This window comes from Cryptomeria japonica, unplaced genomic scaffold (genome assembly GCF_030272615.1).
Source record: "Cryptomeria japonica unplaced genomic scaffold, Sugi_1.0 HiC_scaffold_468, whole genome shotgun sequence".
Taxonomy (NCBI): Eukaryota; Viridiplantae; Streptophyta; class Pinopsida; order Cupressales; family Cupressaceae; genus Cryptomeria; species Cryptomeria japonica.
Genome location: NW_026729288.1, coordinates 1 through 16,902, shown reverse-complemented (window position 1 = coordinate 16,902; position 16,902 = coordinate 1). Strand labels below are relative to the sequence as shown.

Genomic DNA, 16,902 nt, shown 5'->3' with positions numbered 1-16,902 from the left:
GATAGAAAATTTCAACGTTAATGAAAGGATGGTGAGAATGCATCTGCGGTAGCAGGCGAGACAACCACATGCAGTAAGACTTAGTGTGACGTAAGGAAAAGAGCAACAACTCTGGAAGGATCCGTGAAATATACGGAGTCAAGATGAATTAGTCTTTGCGGAGAGTTATGGTTTGGGCTATATAAAGCGTGTAATGGGTTTGTAATAGACATTCATATCCCGATCTCTTGTGTCTGCGTTTCTATTACAATGGCTAACCGCATGATTTACTTCACGTTGGGACTTTTTCTGTTGATATGCTGTTACAGCGACAGGGTCATGGCAGGGGATCCGGATCCCTTGCAAGATTTCTGCGTTGCAGATGAGGAAAGCAACGGTGAGTGAGAATATTTATACATAAACAATGATAATGATTTGCTTATTAGACGAGTCGAGTTACTAACAGACAGATTGATTTGATCTTGTTTTAAACAGTTTTGGTGAACGGGTTCGTTTGCAAAGACCCAATGCAAGTTTCAGCAAACGATTTCTTCTTCCGGGGACTTGGGCAGGCAGGGAACACCGACAATGATGTGGGCTCCAACGTAACGATGGCGAACGTTAAACAGATACCAGGCCTCAATACGTTTGGAATATCGTTGGTCCGCATCGACTACGCAGTGGGTGGAATAAATCCTCCTCACACACACCCAAGAGCCACCGAAGTTCTTGTTTTACTGGAAGGCCAGCTTCTTGTGGGTTTCATTGACACCAGCAACAAATTTTTCAGCAAAACTTTGGAGAAGGGAGATGTGTTTGTGTTTCCAAAGGCACTTGTTCATTTCCAGCAGAATGTGGGGCATGAAAATGCAGTGGCCATAGCTGGATTGACCAGCCAGTTTCCCGGAGTTCAGACAATCGCCAATTCTCTGTTTGCGGCGAATCCCCCTCTCCCCGATTCCGTTTTGAGCAAGGCCTTCCGCATCACCCAGGAACTGGTGAATTACATTCAAAAGAAATTCGCATACTAAACAAAACAAACAAGAGGTCTCCCAATGAAGACCGTCTTTCCCAATTCTTTTTTCTCACCGTTGAATAAAACTGTCATTTTAGGGTTATTGGCGTCCTCTTGTGCCATTCATAGTATCTGTTTTGGACATCAGCATGTCCTCATCATATTCCAAAGATTGAAAATTAACCGTTGAATAAAACTATCATTTTAGGGTTATTGGCGTCCTCTTGTGCCATTCATAGCATCTGTTTTGGACATCAGTATGTCCTCATCATATTCCAAAGATTGAAAATTAAATATTGATGTCGTTTTGTCCCTTTGATGACAACATTAAAATTTAACTTTGCTGTAACACATTTTAAGGTAAGTTGTAAGCGCATTTTGAATATAATTTCCAATATCTCAAGGTATTTGTTGATTGATACGAAGAAGATAAAAGTGTCGTCATATTGAGAAATTGGCAATCGCATTTCCATCAAGAATAAGATAATAGATATAACTCATACATTATCAGTGAGATCTGCAAATATCATAATCTTCTACTTTTCCCATGCATTTATAAATGATCTAATAAAATAAAGCTTCATACATCAGTTCATTCTAAAGCTTCACGACCTCTTCTTTCATGCCTTCGATGTCTATATAACCTATGTCTTTGAAGCTTGCTCATTTTCATTCTATGCAACTACTGCAGATACTCAAATTCTTAAGAAACTGCAACAATAATGTCTTGAGTTGATGAAAAACATAGTACATGCTCACAACAAAAAAGAAGCATATTTCAAATACATAAATCTTATTCAGTCAACATACTCTTTATTAAATAGTCTTGTGGTATTACAGGGGTGACATATTGTTATAATTCACAAAGGGGTGCGAAATATTATGTATAACATTGTAGGCACAAAATTTGACCACATACAAGTGGAAGGTGTAGATGTAGAAGATACCAATTTTGGCTTTCTGAATGTTCACATCAGTAGCATAGTGCATTGGATCGGCACATAAGTGAAGAGAACAAAAATCAGCGATGGTGAGATTAGAATGGAATATTCGATTTGATTATCGATCGGTTGGTATTGGAGAAAGTTTTCTACATGATTTATTTAGGGGAGTGCTAATTTGTTTTAGACAAGTGCATGTATTTTATTCCATATTTGATAGCTAGGTGCATGTATTTTATTCTAGGTTTTGATTGAGGTTGACAAGGAAGTGAACGCTATTTGGTTGCATAGTTTAGCTTGGGGGAAGACATTGAAAAGAGAGACTATAAAATAATGAAGATATCAATCAATAGATTTGGATGAAGAAAAACGTCGAGTAATAAGATGGTGCAACACTTGGAAATGGAGATTCTAGATTTCAACTCATGGAAACATAAGTTTTGTCATTGGAGAGAATTAGTCAATGAGCGTAGAACTCGAGCATATTGTTAAGCAAGCTCTTTCCACAAGAATACAATATTGTACGAAATTACATAAGTGCTAGGTAATGTCCACTTTGTATTTAAGACTCAAATTGAGAAGTTGGCTTGTGAATCTTGCATTTAATTGATACTAGAGATGAGGGTACAACTCCATTCTTTTCAATATTTTTTATTGGGTTACACCAAGGAAAGTTCTAAATCACTAGTCACTATTTTATATTCTATTGAGTCCTACATGCTTACTTTCATTTTATGCCACCAGTATGTATATGTGAGCATTTAAGAAAACATATAAAGCACATTTTAAGTGATAAAAACACAACCTTTGCTCATATCGACAAATAGAAGCCGAGTTTAGTTGCACGAACCACACGAAGCATTACACTCCTTGCGCACTCCTGGTCTTATGGAATTAGAGGAGTCACATTATGGTATGAAGCATAAAAGGGCGCGAGTATAACATCGTTGGTATTTACATGAGAATGTACACAATTGCAAGACAAGTGAAAGATGTAGATGGAAACACGTTAGAAATAAAAATGTCTATTTTTTTCTATATCAATGTTGGTTTCAGTACCACCAATTTTATACCAATACAATATGGGATCATACCTTAAAAAATGTTGGTTTATGTAGCATATATAATCATACCATCTCATAAATCAATGTAAACCTTGAAATGGAGGAAACAAGATCCTACGATTGACCAATGTAAGCTAGAAGATCTTAGTTGACACAACATAATTGGTAATAAGAATAGGACTAGTTGTTGTCTTTAAGGAAGGGATACGAAATTAGGTTCCTGTTCCTTTTGTTGCATGAGATGGAGACAGTGAAGTGTCTATAGATGAACTAGTCTAACAATGGTAAAATGACTAAGTTTTATAGAATGTAGTAGATACAAGATGAAATATAGAAAGAGTAAGACATATCTGAGATGGAGACATAGAGAGGAAATTGGGACTGTAATATGAAGCTAATTGTACTAGAGAGAAACGTTGGAGATCCGTGTCTAAAGTTGAGGGAAAATTGAGAGATGATCGAAAATGAAATCGACAATATTTGATCACTTGCCTCTTAAAAATATGGGTCAATGACTGCTGGGTGCCCTGTTCTTAGGGTTTTCGTTCAATCAATGTTTTGTGATGCCTGCTAATGTCTGGTCTACTTTTCTTTAACTTTCTTGTTATCGGATTTGGACCTGTAGATAGAGAAAATTGGGAGAAATGGTTATTTCATATAAGGGATTACCTTATCCAAACCGCGTATTAGTGTTCTCTCTTCAACAATGATAATGATGAGATAGGATGCATGCCCCCACAAGAAAAGAGGCTAAGCAAATGATAAATGGTGAAATGATGACACCTTATCTTAGGTACGAATTACATAATACACTTGATCATAATTGCTATAGCATATATTTCAATGATTGAATAATCAAATTGGGACTTCTTTATCGTTTCGCTCCCTGAATGCTTGATTGACTAGGTTTTTTGGTTTTCTATATTGAGTACATTGATTCCTAGAATGGGAAAGGGAGTTGTGTTTATATGAAGTTCACACCTTTTCGAAACATTTTGTTGTGATGGGACAACAAAACAAATTAGATTCATGCAAATTACAAGGTCCACTTTCATCTCTCAACAGTTGAGCCTATTTTAGCAAAATAGGGGTGTTGGGTGCACTAGTCCTTGAAAAATGTGCTAGTTAAAAGTTCACCAACAGGGGAAATCACCTGGTTTTCCAAAGCAATCTGAACATTAGGTACACACACGAATAAACCAGGCACACACAAAAAAATAGAAGAAAACCACATAGAAAACCATGCTGAAGAAGACCGTAGTCTACAAAAGGATAAACACTTGTGCAAGAGAAAACTCGTGACTTGTGCAAAATCGACGAGCTCCAAATGACCTTTTTGTGGGTTTGAGCAATTTCACTTACTATAGATTAACGTTTGCTCGCACCTCCATGAACCCAAAATAGCCTACGCCAATTTTTCAAGCTATGTGTTGTTAGTGTATGATATTCTAACTAGAATATTCTTCTATGTAAGTTTGCTAGATGGTTAGTTGTTAGAATAATGCCTGGTTATGCTAATCTTATCCATGAAACATTACATGATTCTAGATAGCATCTGATATTATAGGTGGAACTGTATTAGATATGTATTTTTAATCACCCCTAAGTTGATCAAAGATATTAAGAGCTTATCATTCATCTCAATCTGTGCATTTTCTTTTTTTGAGCTCCACTAGTTTTTTGGTACTCACATGTTTGTAATTTATTTTAATTATGACTGCAGATTTATAGAGGTTTTGATTGAGGTTGAGCATCTGAAAGGAATGTGGATTTGTGCCATAATATTTTTGTGTTCTTGTGAGGACATGATAATCCGAAGGTGTTTCTACTGTGATTTTAAAAATCCCGATGAATTGAAGTTTATAGAATTCATCGTATAAATAATAAAATAAAAACAGGAGATTTTATTTCATGGTTGATTAGTGTATTTTAAATTATATATATTTTTTATTAAATTGTTGATCATGGAGACCAAGTTGACAAATTTGAAGCTCTACTGTAGGGCGATTTTTTAGGAACACATTATTGTGTGGATAGTGGAAGCGCTTAATTAGCTAAAAGATGATTTGTCTTCAATTTTAATAAGACGATCAATTATTTTACTATGGTCAATCTGCATGTGTAAAGGTTTGGGATATTTTATTAAAAAGCCGATCCTTGTGTGCTGGCTTTTTGGCACTTTCTGGTGTGGTAAAATTTGCATAGGCTGATCTTTTGGCATAGATATTTGATTTGAACTAGTGATATAAAGTGGTTGTTTTGGCATAAATTGTTGGATATTGTTGGTCATGCTAGGATATGTTGTGGTCATTGATGTCAACATATTCCTATGATTTTCTCTGGTGATTGCAGATTGGGAAGATTTTCTGATCCGGTTTGTAGCGATGCTTTGTTGATCACTGTTTCGCAGAGTTCGGTATATCCTCTGGTATATTTTGGTGTGATCAGATCTGGTGCTGAGATTTTGGGATATTTCTTGGGAAGGTCTTGTGTATCTTAATTTCAGTTGAATCATGATTTGGTTCTCCGCAAGTTATCTTTCTTCCTGGCCGTTGTTGATTGGTTGTGTTCTTTAGCTTTCAGACGTTGACCGATGAAGATTTGAAAAGTAGTGTTGGTGCAGCTATTGTGGATGATTCTAATGTGCTTGCTGGTATTTTTTTTAATTATGTCCTATTTGTTTTGGCAATCTGTATTTATCGTTGTGTGAGTTTTTGGTGGTTTCTATCAACCAGTGATGATTTGTGTGTTATGCACCATTTCTGGTGGTGTAGCGTGTTGCGATTGATCTTTGCGTGATTTTCGGTGGAGTTATGTGTTTGGGAATTTGACCTAGAACCATGCTATGCTATGTAAACCACTATATTGGTCTGGTGGTCAGTGTTTGTATCGTGTGATGTAATTTTGTAATTGAGGGTTGAGGGTTTAGCCGACCTTGTTATCAAGGTTGATAAATTATATATATAGGTGATATAGTCATGTAATTTGGTTGTTTGATGTTGTGTCTTCATTATCAGAGAGAGGTTTGTGTGCGAACATGTGATGTATCCTTCGATGTTGAGTTTGTGGTGAGATTCTATTTGGAGATGCTATTCTTTCCGTTCATTTCTTTCGAATTGTAGTCCAAATCTTATTGCGAGTCAGTGAGACTTCCCTAAGGGTTGTAGCCTTCCGAGCAAATATTATTTGAGCAGTGAGCTCTAGGCAGTGTGCCTGAATGCATGTGCATTCCTCATTGTAATATTTTCACATACTATTGTAGAGTATCATCTTACTGTGGGTAGGTTCCCACCATGGTTTTTCGCTTAACTGGGTTTTGCGCATCAAAATCTTAGTGTTGTGTGTTGTGCTATTAATTTTCTTATCTGTCTTATTACTGCAGTTTATCAAATCTGTGTTTTGCGGTAAAGTTTGTTATTCCGGTGAAGACTGATTCACCCCCCTCTCATTCTTCCCTCTTGGCTGTTGTTAACATAAATATTGTCAAATCAAATCAATTTTTGGTCAATCTTAGAGTTGCATATGTTGCTTATCTATTTTTGCATGAATTTTGAACAATTTGAATAAAACTGTTTTGTCTTTCTCTATTAATTTTTCCTTGCATGAATGTCATTTTGGCTATTTACAAGGCCGCAAGACTCCTTCTTGGTCTAATTTTTAACCTTTTTTTACCGTTACTTGAGTTCTTCAAGGTCATGTTTTGCACCACTTAGACCGGTTATCTAGCATTAGAGGGCATGTGGAGATTTTGTTTTGCCTCATGGCCTCATCTAGTTTTACTTTATTTTGGTAGTCACGTTTGCCTTTTTAGGCTATAGTGTCCCTTGTTCCATTGCTGATGAAAAGATCCTTTGTCAACTATGAATCTTTGTTACATGAATTTTGGATGAGAATAATTGCTTCCAGAGATTTATTCCTATTACAAGCACTTTTTTGTGGAGGCTTTTATGGAGGAAGACAATAATAGTTCCTAGTGCATATTTTGTGTTCTTTTTGCCCCCGTATTGTTTATGCTCTTTCCAATTTGGTTATTTTAAAAATTGTTCACATATTTTAATGATGAAGTATCATTTCGTGAATTATACTACACAAAATGTAGTAAGGTTCCATCATTTGGGTGGTTACATGCACACACATCTAGTGTAGGTTTCATTCAAAGCTTTTTGAAAAATAAAACTTATGAAATATAAGTTACTAATTAACCATACAATCTCTTCAACAATTCCTCCAACTGGTAGCCAAATGATGTTACGTGCATCTAATTTTTTTGACATCATACCAACTAGAGAGTAACTATGCAGTTATTGTCATGAGCCTATTTCATAAATTACAAAATAATTTATACTTATTTATTTATTTTTCATTAAATTTAAAACAAATTAAGATAGAAATTTTTATTTGAATTAAATATACATTATTATGATAAAGATTTTTATAAATATATTAAATATTTTATTGAAAAGTTTTTTATAAATTATATAAATATGTATATTAAAATCATAAATAAAATAGAAACTCTATCAATTAGAAATATTTTAATTAATATAATGAAATGTCATCACACACAGGCATAGAATCCCAAGAAACCAACATCCTAACAAGCTAATATCAACTCTAAAATTTATCTAGAAGGAACATTCAGATACACTAACAAAGTCTAAATACGTAGTTGTTGTCGGTGCTCCAAAATGTTCCTTGTATTGTAATGGATTAGTCATATATGTATCCCACAAAATTATGATAGAAACATTTTACATCTACCACAATGAAAGAATAGATAACAATACTAAAAGTATAATAAATGTAAACCTAGGTATTTTGTCAATCTCCTAAAATATTATTCAAGAAAAGGATAACTGATATGAAAAAAATTACATGTTATAAATAGTTTTAGAAGAGTTAATCAAAGCTAGAAACTTGATTTTCAAGAGGATGCAATTTGAGAATATGAACCATCACATCAAGCAATTGGATGATGTTGAGTGTCGACATATTGCTAGGGAGACATGCAAGCTAAGGTGGTGCTTGATCATCATAGACCAATTCAGTGATGCCAAGTCAGTCCTTGTAGGTGTATTGAACCTAACTCATCAAAGGAGGAGCAAGTGACATATGGCATTACATCAAATATTATTCAATGTACCTAATCTCATTTCTCATTGATCCACATTCAAAGAGGGACATGTGCCCAAAGTGTTGTAGTTTTCTCATTGGTTAAAGTGGTTGTTGTTATAACTAGCCCTAATTAGGGTTTCATGGTTAAATCTCGGCCATTAAATTCAAATCAATCTCGGACATTCATTTGTATCAAGACTTCTATATAAGGTTTGCCTTCTCATTTTTAAAGGTTAATAGGTGGATAATAGAGTAGAGCAGAACTGTTAGAAAGTAGAGTAGGAGGAGGAAGCTAGAGATTGTTTCCAAGACTTGTTGAAATTAATACATAAGTTTTGTTGAAGATATGGTGGATGTTTGTGTTGTCTTTCTACATTTTGCATGGGTTCTTGTTACTTCTCAAAGTTAATTGAATTTTACTGATTATGATGGAGAAATGCGAAGATATATGATGAATTACTTAGTGCTCATACCATTTGTTATTTGTTGATTGCAAATTGTAGTGCATGGTTGGTCTAAACCTCATTGTTGAAATAGTTCAACTTTTTAGTATTTTTGAAAATGTAAAAAGGTCTATATATTATTATTTTTAAATTATATTTTGAATTTTAAAAATAATTTGTTTTAATTTATTTTGAAATTTTTATCTATTAATATTTATTGCTTTTAAAATTTTATAATATTAAAATAATTAATTATGTATTTAAAAAATTTAATATTAAATTATATGTTTATGACTTCTTAAATATTATTCTTATTTAAAGGAGAATCTAGATCAATAGAACAATTTAGATTAAATTAAACTTAATGGTCGTTGGACATAAAATCGAAGCTATTGTTAATTCAGTTTAGAATGTGATTATTAACCACACATGTCATTAGAGGGATGCAAGGTTGTATGGGCTTTAGGATGACTTGACCTTATTATGTGTGGTCATAAGGTTGTTTGTAAAGCTAAAGCAAGGCAAGTATGGGTATCGAGAAAATAATTATAGTGTGTAATTTAAGACTCCCAAATGTGAGAAATAAATACAAACAAGAGAAGTGTTGAAGTATACAACTTCTATGTAACTTCTTCCCTTGCCACTCTATCTACAAAATTCCTCAGATGTATTATGTACTGAGAAGTATAAGTGGATAATGCACTAAAGGATAGTGCATACGTGACAAAACACACAAAATGAGGTTATACATGGCAATTACAAATAATTCAATACTATGTTAATACTATTACTATTGGTTCAAAGATTTACAAAAGGTATAACCACCATACTAGGTGTCAACCTATGTTAAACATCTTCATTAATGAGTTTGAATTACAAATTGGCCCAAAAATATCCCTCCCTCCCTCTCTCTCTCTCTCCCCTTTTGTATCTTTGTATCTCTTCTTTTCTATCCGTTTCTATCTCCTAATCTTTATCTTAATTTCTCCTTATCCCTCTACAACTATATCTCTCTTTATTTGTCCTTTTCATCCTCTCTCACTCTATCTAGGCACGTCTCACTCTCTTTAACCATCTATTTCTTTGCCACCTCCCTCTCTTCATTTCCATCTCTAGCTCTCTCTTCCTCTGTCACCCTATCTCCAGACATGTCTCGCTCTCTTTATCTATTCATCTCTCCCCTCTCACTATTGCAAACATAACATGAGCCTATTGGTAATGGAGTTCAATTATCTTTTGATTGAAAGGTTTTCTTTCACTTATGTTTGGTTTGTATTAATGAATGCACAATTGATTCAAAGTTATCCCTCGCTCATTCTCTCTCCCCCTCTCTATATATTTATCTCTTCTATCTCTATCTATTTCTCTCTCCTCTCTCTTTATCTCTTCCTCTCATATCCATATCCCTATTCTTCTCCATATCTATATCAATCTCGATCTCTATCTTCCTCTCTATATTTATCGCCTAACTCTATCTCCTCACTCCTTTATCTTTCCCTCACTCTTCCTCCTCTATCTCTCTCTTTATATCCCTATATCTCCCTCTCTCCTTCTCTCCCTATTTCAAACAAAACGTAAGAATATTGGTAATGGAACTCGATTATATTCCCGGTTTAAGGGTTTTGTTTGATTGCATTTGTCCATTTAAGTAGATGCATAGTTGATTTGGATCTATAATTTTTTCAAATGTTGAGACCTTTGTTGAATAAATAATATCATTTACTAAATGGTTTGCTAATTTATCTCACGTGTTGCACAAATATATGAAAAAATAGATCAATTTTTTTTAATAATCATTCCACATCTATTCGGCGTACATATTGCACACCAAGGTGCAATTGCTAGTTGTATATTCTTGACTTTTCTATTACACCATATCATTCAATAAAAAAGAGAATAGCGTTGATGGAAGAACCACAATCTTCTGTAACCGCATAGGCTTCCCATGCCTATTTGTATCACCTCCACATAGAAAAGTACCTAAAACCATGCTCTCTACATTAATAAACATTTTCTTACTTATGCAAACCATGTCATTAAAGGGTCCAAAAGTATAGGGATTCATTCAAAAAATATTCCTCACTTAATTGCATCCAATATTAGATCACTCCCGGTGTCCATGCTCTTACATGGATGTAGATTTACCTTTCGTATTAGTCATTTGTGGAAACTCAATGGGGAATTGGAGATTGTGAGTGTGGTATGAAAGACAAGGTAAAACCTATGAGAGATATTAAAAAAAAATGTACTCGAGTAGTTATCAAGAAAACTGAGATTATACTAGCGTAAAATATGACCAAACTATTTTATTGACTTGCTCTTCTATAATATGAACCACTTATTATAATCATGAATCGATCAGGTGTATAATTTTATTCCCCCTCTCACTCTCTTTGTTCCTTATATTCGATTGTTGATCACTTTGATTTCTTAATTGTAAAAAGTTCATTAGTTAGCCACCCTTATCCAAAGAGAGTAAAAAGATAATTCTTGATAGGTAAACAAGGGATCATGGAACTAAACGTTTCCCAACCAAGAATCATCCCAATATATCACTTTTAACGCATTTTTTACTTCTCAAATTGAATATTTTTTATAAACTATTTATAATTGTCATATTATTTGATATAAAAGAAAAGAAAATTCAATCAATATAAATAAAAATAAATAAAATGAAATGTCTAATCAATATGAAATACTTTTCTCATATATTTGATTGAAGTAAGAGGAAAAAAATAATCTTTAATATTATATTTTCCTATTTAGTTACCCCAAACAACTAATTCATCAAAACATTAAGTTAAAAAAAATATTAAATAAACATATATCTCACAAAAATAATAAAAAATAAATCATCTAAATCAACTGTATGTACTTTGGTAAAAGGAGAATCGAGAGGACAATGCAGTCAACTGGACGAAAAGTTTTGGTGTCGAAAAATGGAAATAGACAGATCTCAAACATTAGAAAAAGTAGTAAACCTACTTTATTAAAGAGAATTCACTCACCTAAAGGTAAAATTTTGATCTCCAAAACTGCTAGAAAAGACACCTACTTCATTTACAACAATGCACTTCATTTACAACAACACACTCACCTAAAGATTAAATTTTGGCCGAGTTCAACTGTAGATGGATGTGAAAGAGACAATCTAAGCAACGCACTCAACGCAACGTGAGCAATGTTTTCGCACCCATCAACAGTTTGAGAATGAAGGCTCTTTTCTCTAAAATATCGCGGTTTACATTCATTATAGTTATGAGTATTGGAAGCGGTACGATTTTTAGTCACTGTTGTACCTTGACCCAAGGTAGTTCAAGATGCATTCAAACTACTCACCCATGACATTCTGAAAATCAGACATCAACGTCTTAATAAGGTTATATCTTGTAGAGGTGATGGATTCTAGTGAATTGTAATGTCAAAACCTGATTCTATTTCCGCTACCCATCTACCCTCTAGGGTTTGGAAAAATAAAACGATCTTAAATAATTCTAAATACTAGATCCCTTGGACAACATGGTCTCTTCCAAGATGGGATTCTCAACACCACCAAAAAGTTTTTTTTCTTGTAGAATACCTCTCCAAAATCTATCTTCTTATACATTTATCCTCCATAAATTGGTTCTTATGTTTGCATATGTTGTCTTAAACCTATAATTTAGGTCTCCAAAACTGCTAAAGAAAAGTAATACACCTACTTGACTTCAAAATTGTAGATGGATGTGAAATAGATATTCTAATCGACGCATTCAATGTAAAGTAAATGAACATAAGTTATTTTGAGCAATGTTTTTCTATCCTAGAACATAGACAATCTGAGAAATAAACATTGAATAACATAAATTAATTTAAATGACAAGAGATAAAAATCTCATTGAAAAAGGGTACAAAGCATGGACAGTCTTTAGGCCAATATCCAACTCCAAGAAAGAAACTTTCCTCTCATACCGATTCTCCCACGGTGGAGAAAGATTTATATATTGTTTCCTTTGAAGAAGCCCACCGTTCCAATTAAGTCTAAACAATTCCACATTACTAAAATGATGGCGATGGCGAGAATACGTGTAAGGCAGGAGGTAAGTTGATCTTGAGATAGGCATACGCAGCAGGGCAGGGAGAAGATAGAAAATTTCAACGTTAATGAAAGGATGGTGAGAATACATCTGCGGTAGCAGGCGAGACAACCACATGCAGTAAGACTTAGTGTGACGTAAGGAAAAGAGCAACAACTCTGGAAGGATCCGTGAAATATACGGAGTCAAGATGAATTAGTCTTTGCGGAGAGTTATGGTTTGGGCTATATAAAGCGTGTAATGGGTTTGTAATAGACATTCATATCCTGATCTCTTGTGTCTGAGTTTCTATTACAATGGCTAACCGCATGATTTACTTCACGTTGGGACTTTTTCTGTTGATATGCTGTTACAGCGACAGGGTCATGGCAGGGGATCCGGATCCCTTGCAAGATTTCTGCGTTGCAGATGAGGAAAGCAACGGTGAGTGAGAATATTTATACATAAACAATGATAATGATTTGCTTATTAGACGAGTCGAGTTACTAACAGACAGATTGATTTGATCTTGTTTTAAACAGTTTTGGTGAACGGGTTCGTTTGCAAAGACCCAATGCAAGTTTCAGCAAACGATTTCTTCTTCCGGGGACTTGGGCAGGCAGGGAACACCGACAATGATGTGGGCTCCAACGTAACGATGGCGAACGTTAAACAGATACCAGGCCTCAATACGTTTGGAATATCGTTGGTCCGCATCGACTACGCAGTGGGTGGAATAAATCCTCCTCACACACACCCAAGAGCCACCGAAGTTCTTGTTTTACTGGAAGGCCAGCTTCTTGTGGGTTTCATTGACACCAGCAACAAATTTTTCAGCAAAACTTTGGAGAAGGGAGATGTGTTTGTGTTTCCAAAGGCACTTGTTCATTTCCAGCAGAATGTGGGGCATGAAAATGCAGTGGCCATAGCTGGATTGAGCAGCCAGTTTCCCGGAGTTCAGACAATCGCCAATTCTCTGTTTGCGGCGAATCCCCCTCTCCCCGATTCCGTTTTGAGCAAGGCCTCCCGCATCACCCAGGAACTGGTGAATTACATTCAAAAGAAATTCGCATACTAAATAAAACAAACAAGAGGTCTCCCAATGAAGACCGTCTTTCCCAATTCTTTTTTCTCACCGTTGAATAAAACTATCATTTTAGGGTTATTGGCGTCCTCTTGTGCCATTCATAGCATCTGTTTTGGACATCAGCATGTCCTCATCATATTCCAAAGATTGAAAATTAACCGTTGAATAAAACTATCATTTTAGGGTTATTGGCGTCCTCTTGTGCCATTCATAGCATCTGTTTTGGACATCAGTATGTCCTCATCATATTCCAAAGATTGAAAATTAAATATTGATGTCGTTTTGTCCCTTTGATGACAACATTAAAATTTCACTTTGCTGTAACACATTTTAAGGTAAGTTGTAAGCGCATTTTGAATATAATTTCCAATATCTCAAGGTATTTGTTGATTGATACGAAGAAGATAAAAGTGTCGTCATATTGAGAAATTGGCAATCGCATTTCCATCAAGAATAAGATAATAGATATAACTCATACATTATCAGTGAGATCTGCAAATATCATAATCTTCTACTTTTCCCATACATTTATAAATGATCTAATAAAATAAAGCTTCAAATATAGCCCCTCTAGCGATCAGTTCATTCTAAAGCTTCACGACCTCTTCTTTCATGCCTTCGATGTCTATATAACTTATGTCTTTGAAGCTTGCTCATTTTCATTGTATGCAACTACTGCAGATACTCAAATTCTTAAGAAACTGTAACAATAATGTCTCGAGTTGATGAAAAACATAGTACATGCTCACAACAAAAAAGAAGCATATTTCAAATACATAAATCTTATTCAATCAACATACTCTTTATTAAATAGTCTTGTGGTATTACAGGGGTGACATATTGTTATAAATCACAAAGGGGTGCGAAATATTATGTATAACATTGTAGGCACAAAATTTGACCACATACAAAATTTCAAGACATGTGGAAGGTGTAGATGTAGAAAATACCAATTTTCGCTTTCTGAATGTTCACATCAGTAGCATAGTGCATTGGATCGGCACATAAGTGAAGAGAACAAAAATCAGCGATGGTGAGATTAGAATGGAATATTCGATTTGATTATCGATCGGTTGGTATTGGAGAAAGTTTTCTACATGATTTATTTAGGGTAGTGCTAATTTTTTTTAGACAAGTGCATGTATTTTTTTCCATATTTGATAGCTAAGTGCATGTATTTTATTCTAGGTTTTGATTGAGGTTGACAAGGAAGTGAACGCTATTTGGTTGCATAGTTTAGCTTGGGGGAAGACATTGAAAAGAGAGACTATAAAATAATGAAGATATCAATCAATAGATTTGGATGAAGAAAAACGTCGAGTAATAAGATGGTGCAACACTTGGAAATGGAGATTCTAGATTTCAACTCATGGAAACATAAGTTTTGTCATTGGAGAGAATTGGCCAACGAGCGTAGAACTCGAGCATATTGTTAAGCAAGCTCTTTCCACAAGAATACAATATTGTACGAAATTACATAAGTCCTAGGTAATGTGCACTTTGTATTTAATACTCAAATTGAGAAGTTGGCTTGTGAATCTTGCATTTAATTGATACTAGAGATGAGGGTACAACTCCATTCTTTTCAATATTTTTTATTGGGTTACACCAAGGAAAGTTCTAAATCACTAGTCACTATTTTATATGCTATTGAGTCCTACACGCTTACTTTCATTTTATGCAACTAGTATGTATATGTGAGCATTTAAGAAAACATATAGAGCACATTTTAAGTGATAAAAACATAACCTTTGCTCATATCTACAAATAGAAGCCGAGTTTAGTTACATGAACCACACGAAGCATTACACTCCTTGCGCACTCCTGGTCTTATGGAATTAGAGGAGTCACATTATGGTATGAAGCATAAAAGGGCGCGAGTATAACATCGTTGGTATTTACATGAGAATGTACACAATTGCAAGACAAGTGAAAGATGTAGATGGAAACACGTTAGAAATAAAAATGTCTATTTTTTTCTATATCAATGTTGGTTTCACTACCACCAATTTTATACCAATACAATATGGGATCATACCTTAAAAAATGTTGGTTTATGTAGCATATATAATCATACCATCTCATAAATCAATGTAAACCTTGAAATGGAGGAAACAAGATCCTACGATTGACCAATGTAAGCTAGAAGATCTTACTTGACACAACATAATTAGTAATAAGAATAGGACTAGTTGTTGTCTTTAAGGAAAGGTTACGAAATTAGGTTCTTGTTCCTTTTGTTGGATGAGATGGAGAAAGTGAAGTGTCTATAGATGAACTAGTCTAACAATGGTAAAATGACTAAGTTTTATAGAATGTAGTAGATACAAGATGAAATATAGAAAGAGTAAGACATATCTGAGATGGAGACATAGAGAGGAAATTGGGACTGTAATATGAAGCTAATTGTACTAGAGAGAAACATTGGAGATCCGTGTCTAAAGTTGAGGGAAAATTGGGAGATGATCGAAAATGAAATCGACAATATCTAATCACTTGCCTCTTGAAAATAGGGGTCAATGACTGTTGGGTGCCCTGTTCTTAGGGTTTTCGTTCATTCAATGTTTTGTGATGCCTGCTAATGTCTGGTCTACTTTTCTTTAACTTTCTTGTTATCGGATTTGGACCTGTACATAAAGAAAATTGGGAGAAATGGTTATTTCATATAAGGGATTACCTTATCCAAACCGCATATTAGTGTTCTCTCTTCAACATTGATAATGATGAGATAGGATGCATGACCCCACAACAAAAGAGGCTAAGCAAATGATAAATGGTGAAATGACAACACCTTATCTTAGGTACGAATTACATAATACACTTGATCATAATTGCTATAGCATATATTTCAATGATTCAATCATCAAATTGGGACTTCTTGATCGTTTCGCTCCTTGAATGCTTGATTGACTTGGTTTTTTGGTTTTCTATATTGATTAGATTGATTCCTAGAATGGGAAAGGGAGTTGTGTTTATATGAAGTTCACAGCTTTTCGAAACATTTTGTTGTGATGGGACAACAAAACAAATTAGATTCATGCAAATTACAAGGTCCACTTTCATCTCTCAATAGTTGAGCCTATTTTAGCAAAATAGGGGTGTTGGGTGCACTAGTCCTTGAAAAATGTGCTAGTTAAAAGTTCACCAATAGGGGAAATAACCTAGTTTTCCAAAGCAGTTTGAACATTAGGTACACACACGAA

At 34.5% G+C, this 16,902-nt stretch overlaps 2 protein-coding genes across 2 annotated transcripts; both read left to right on the top strand.

Moving 5' to 3' along the window:
- Positions 1 to 249: 249 nt before the first annotated feature.
- LOC131058042 (putative germin-like protein 2-1) lies at positions 250 to 1,010 on the top strand. The gene is made up of 2 exons (XM_057992078.2): positions 250 to 376; positions 475 to 1,010. The coding sequence occupies exons 1-2, from the start codon at positions 250 to 252 to the stop codon at positions 1,008 to 1,010; spliced, it is 663 nt and encodes a 220-aa protein (XP_057848061.2).
- Positions 1,011 to 12,929: 11,919 nt separating this feature from the next.
- On the top strand, positions 12,930 to 13,736 carry LOC131058043 (putative germin-like protein 2-1). Its single transcript, XM_057992079.2, has 2 exons — positions 12,930 to 13,056; positions 13,155 to 13,736. The coding sequence occupies exons 1-2, from the start codon at positions 12,930 to 12,932 to the stop codon at positions 13,688 to 13,690; spliced, it is 663 nt and encodes a 220-aa protein (XP_057848062.2). The 3' UTR covers positions 13,691 to 13,736.
- Positions 13,737 to 16,902: the final 3,166 nt, after the last annotated feature.

Coding starts and splice junctions, on each gene's coding strand:
- LOC131058042 (XM_057992078.2), top strand. CDS start 250: ATGGCTAACCGCATGATTTACTTCACGTTGGGACTTTTTCTGTTGATA. Junction 377..474: donor TGCAGATGAGGAAAGCAACG/GTGAGTGAGAAT, acceptor TGTTTTAAACAG/TTTTGGTGAACGGGTTCGTT.
- LOC131058043 (XM_057992079.2), top strand. CDS start 12,930: ATGGCTAACCGCATGATTTACTTCACGTTGGGACTTTTTCTGTTGATA. Junction 13,057..13,154: donor TGCAGATGAGGAAAGCAACG/GTGAGTGAGAAT, acceptor TGTTTTAAACAG/TTTTGGTGAACGGGTTCGTT.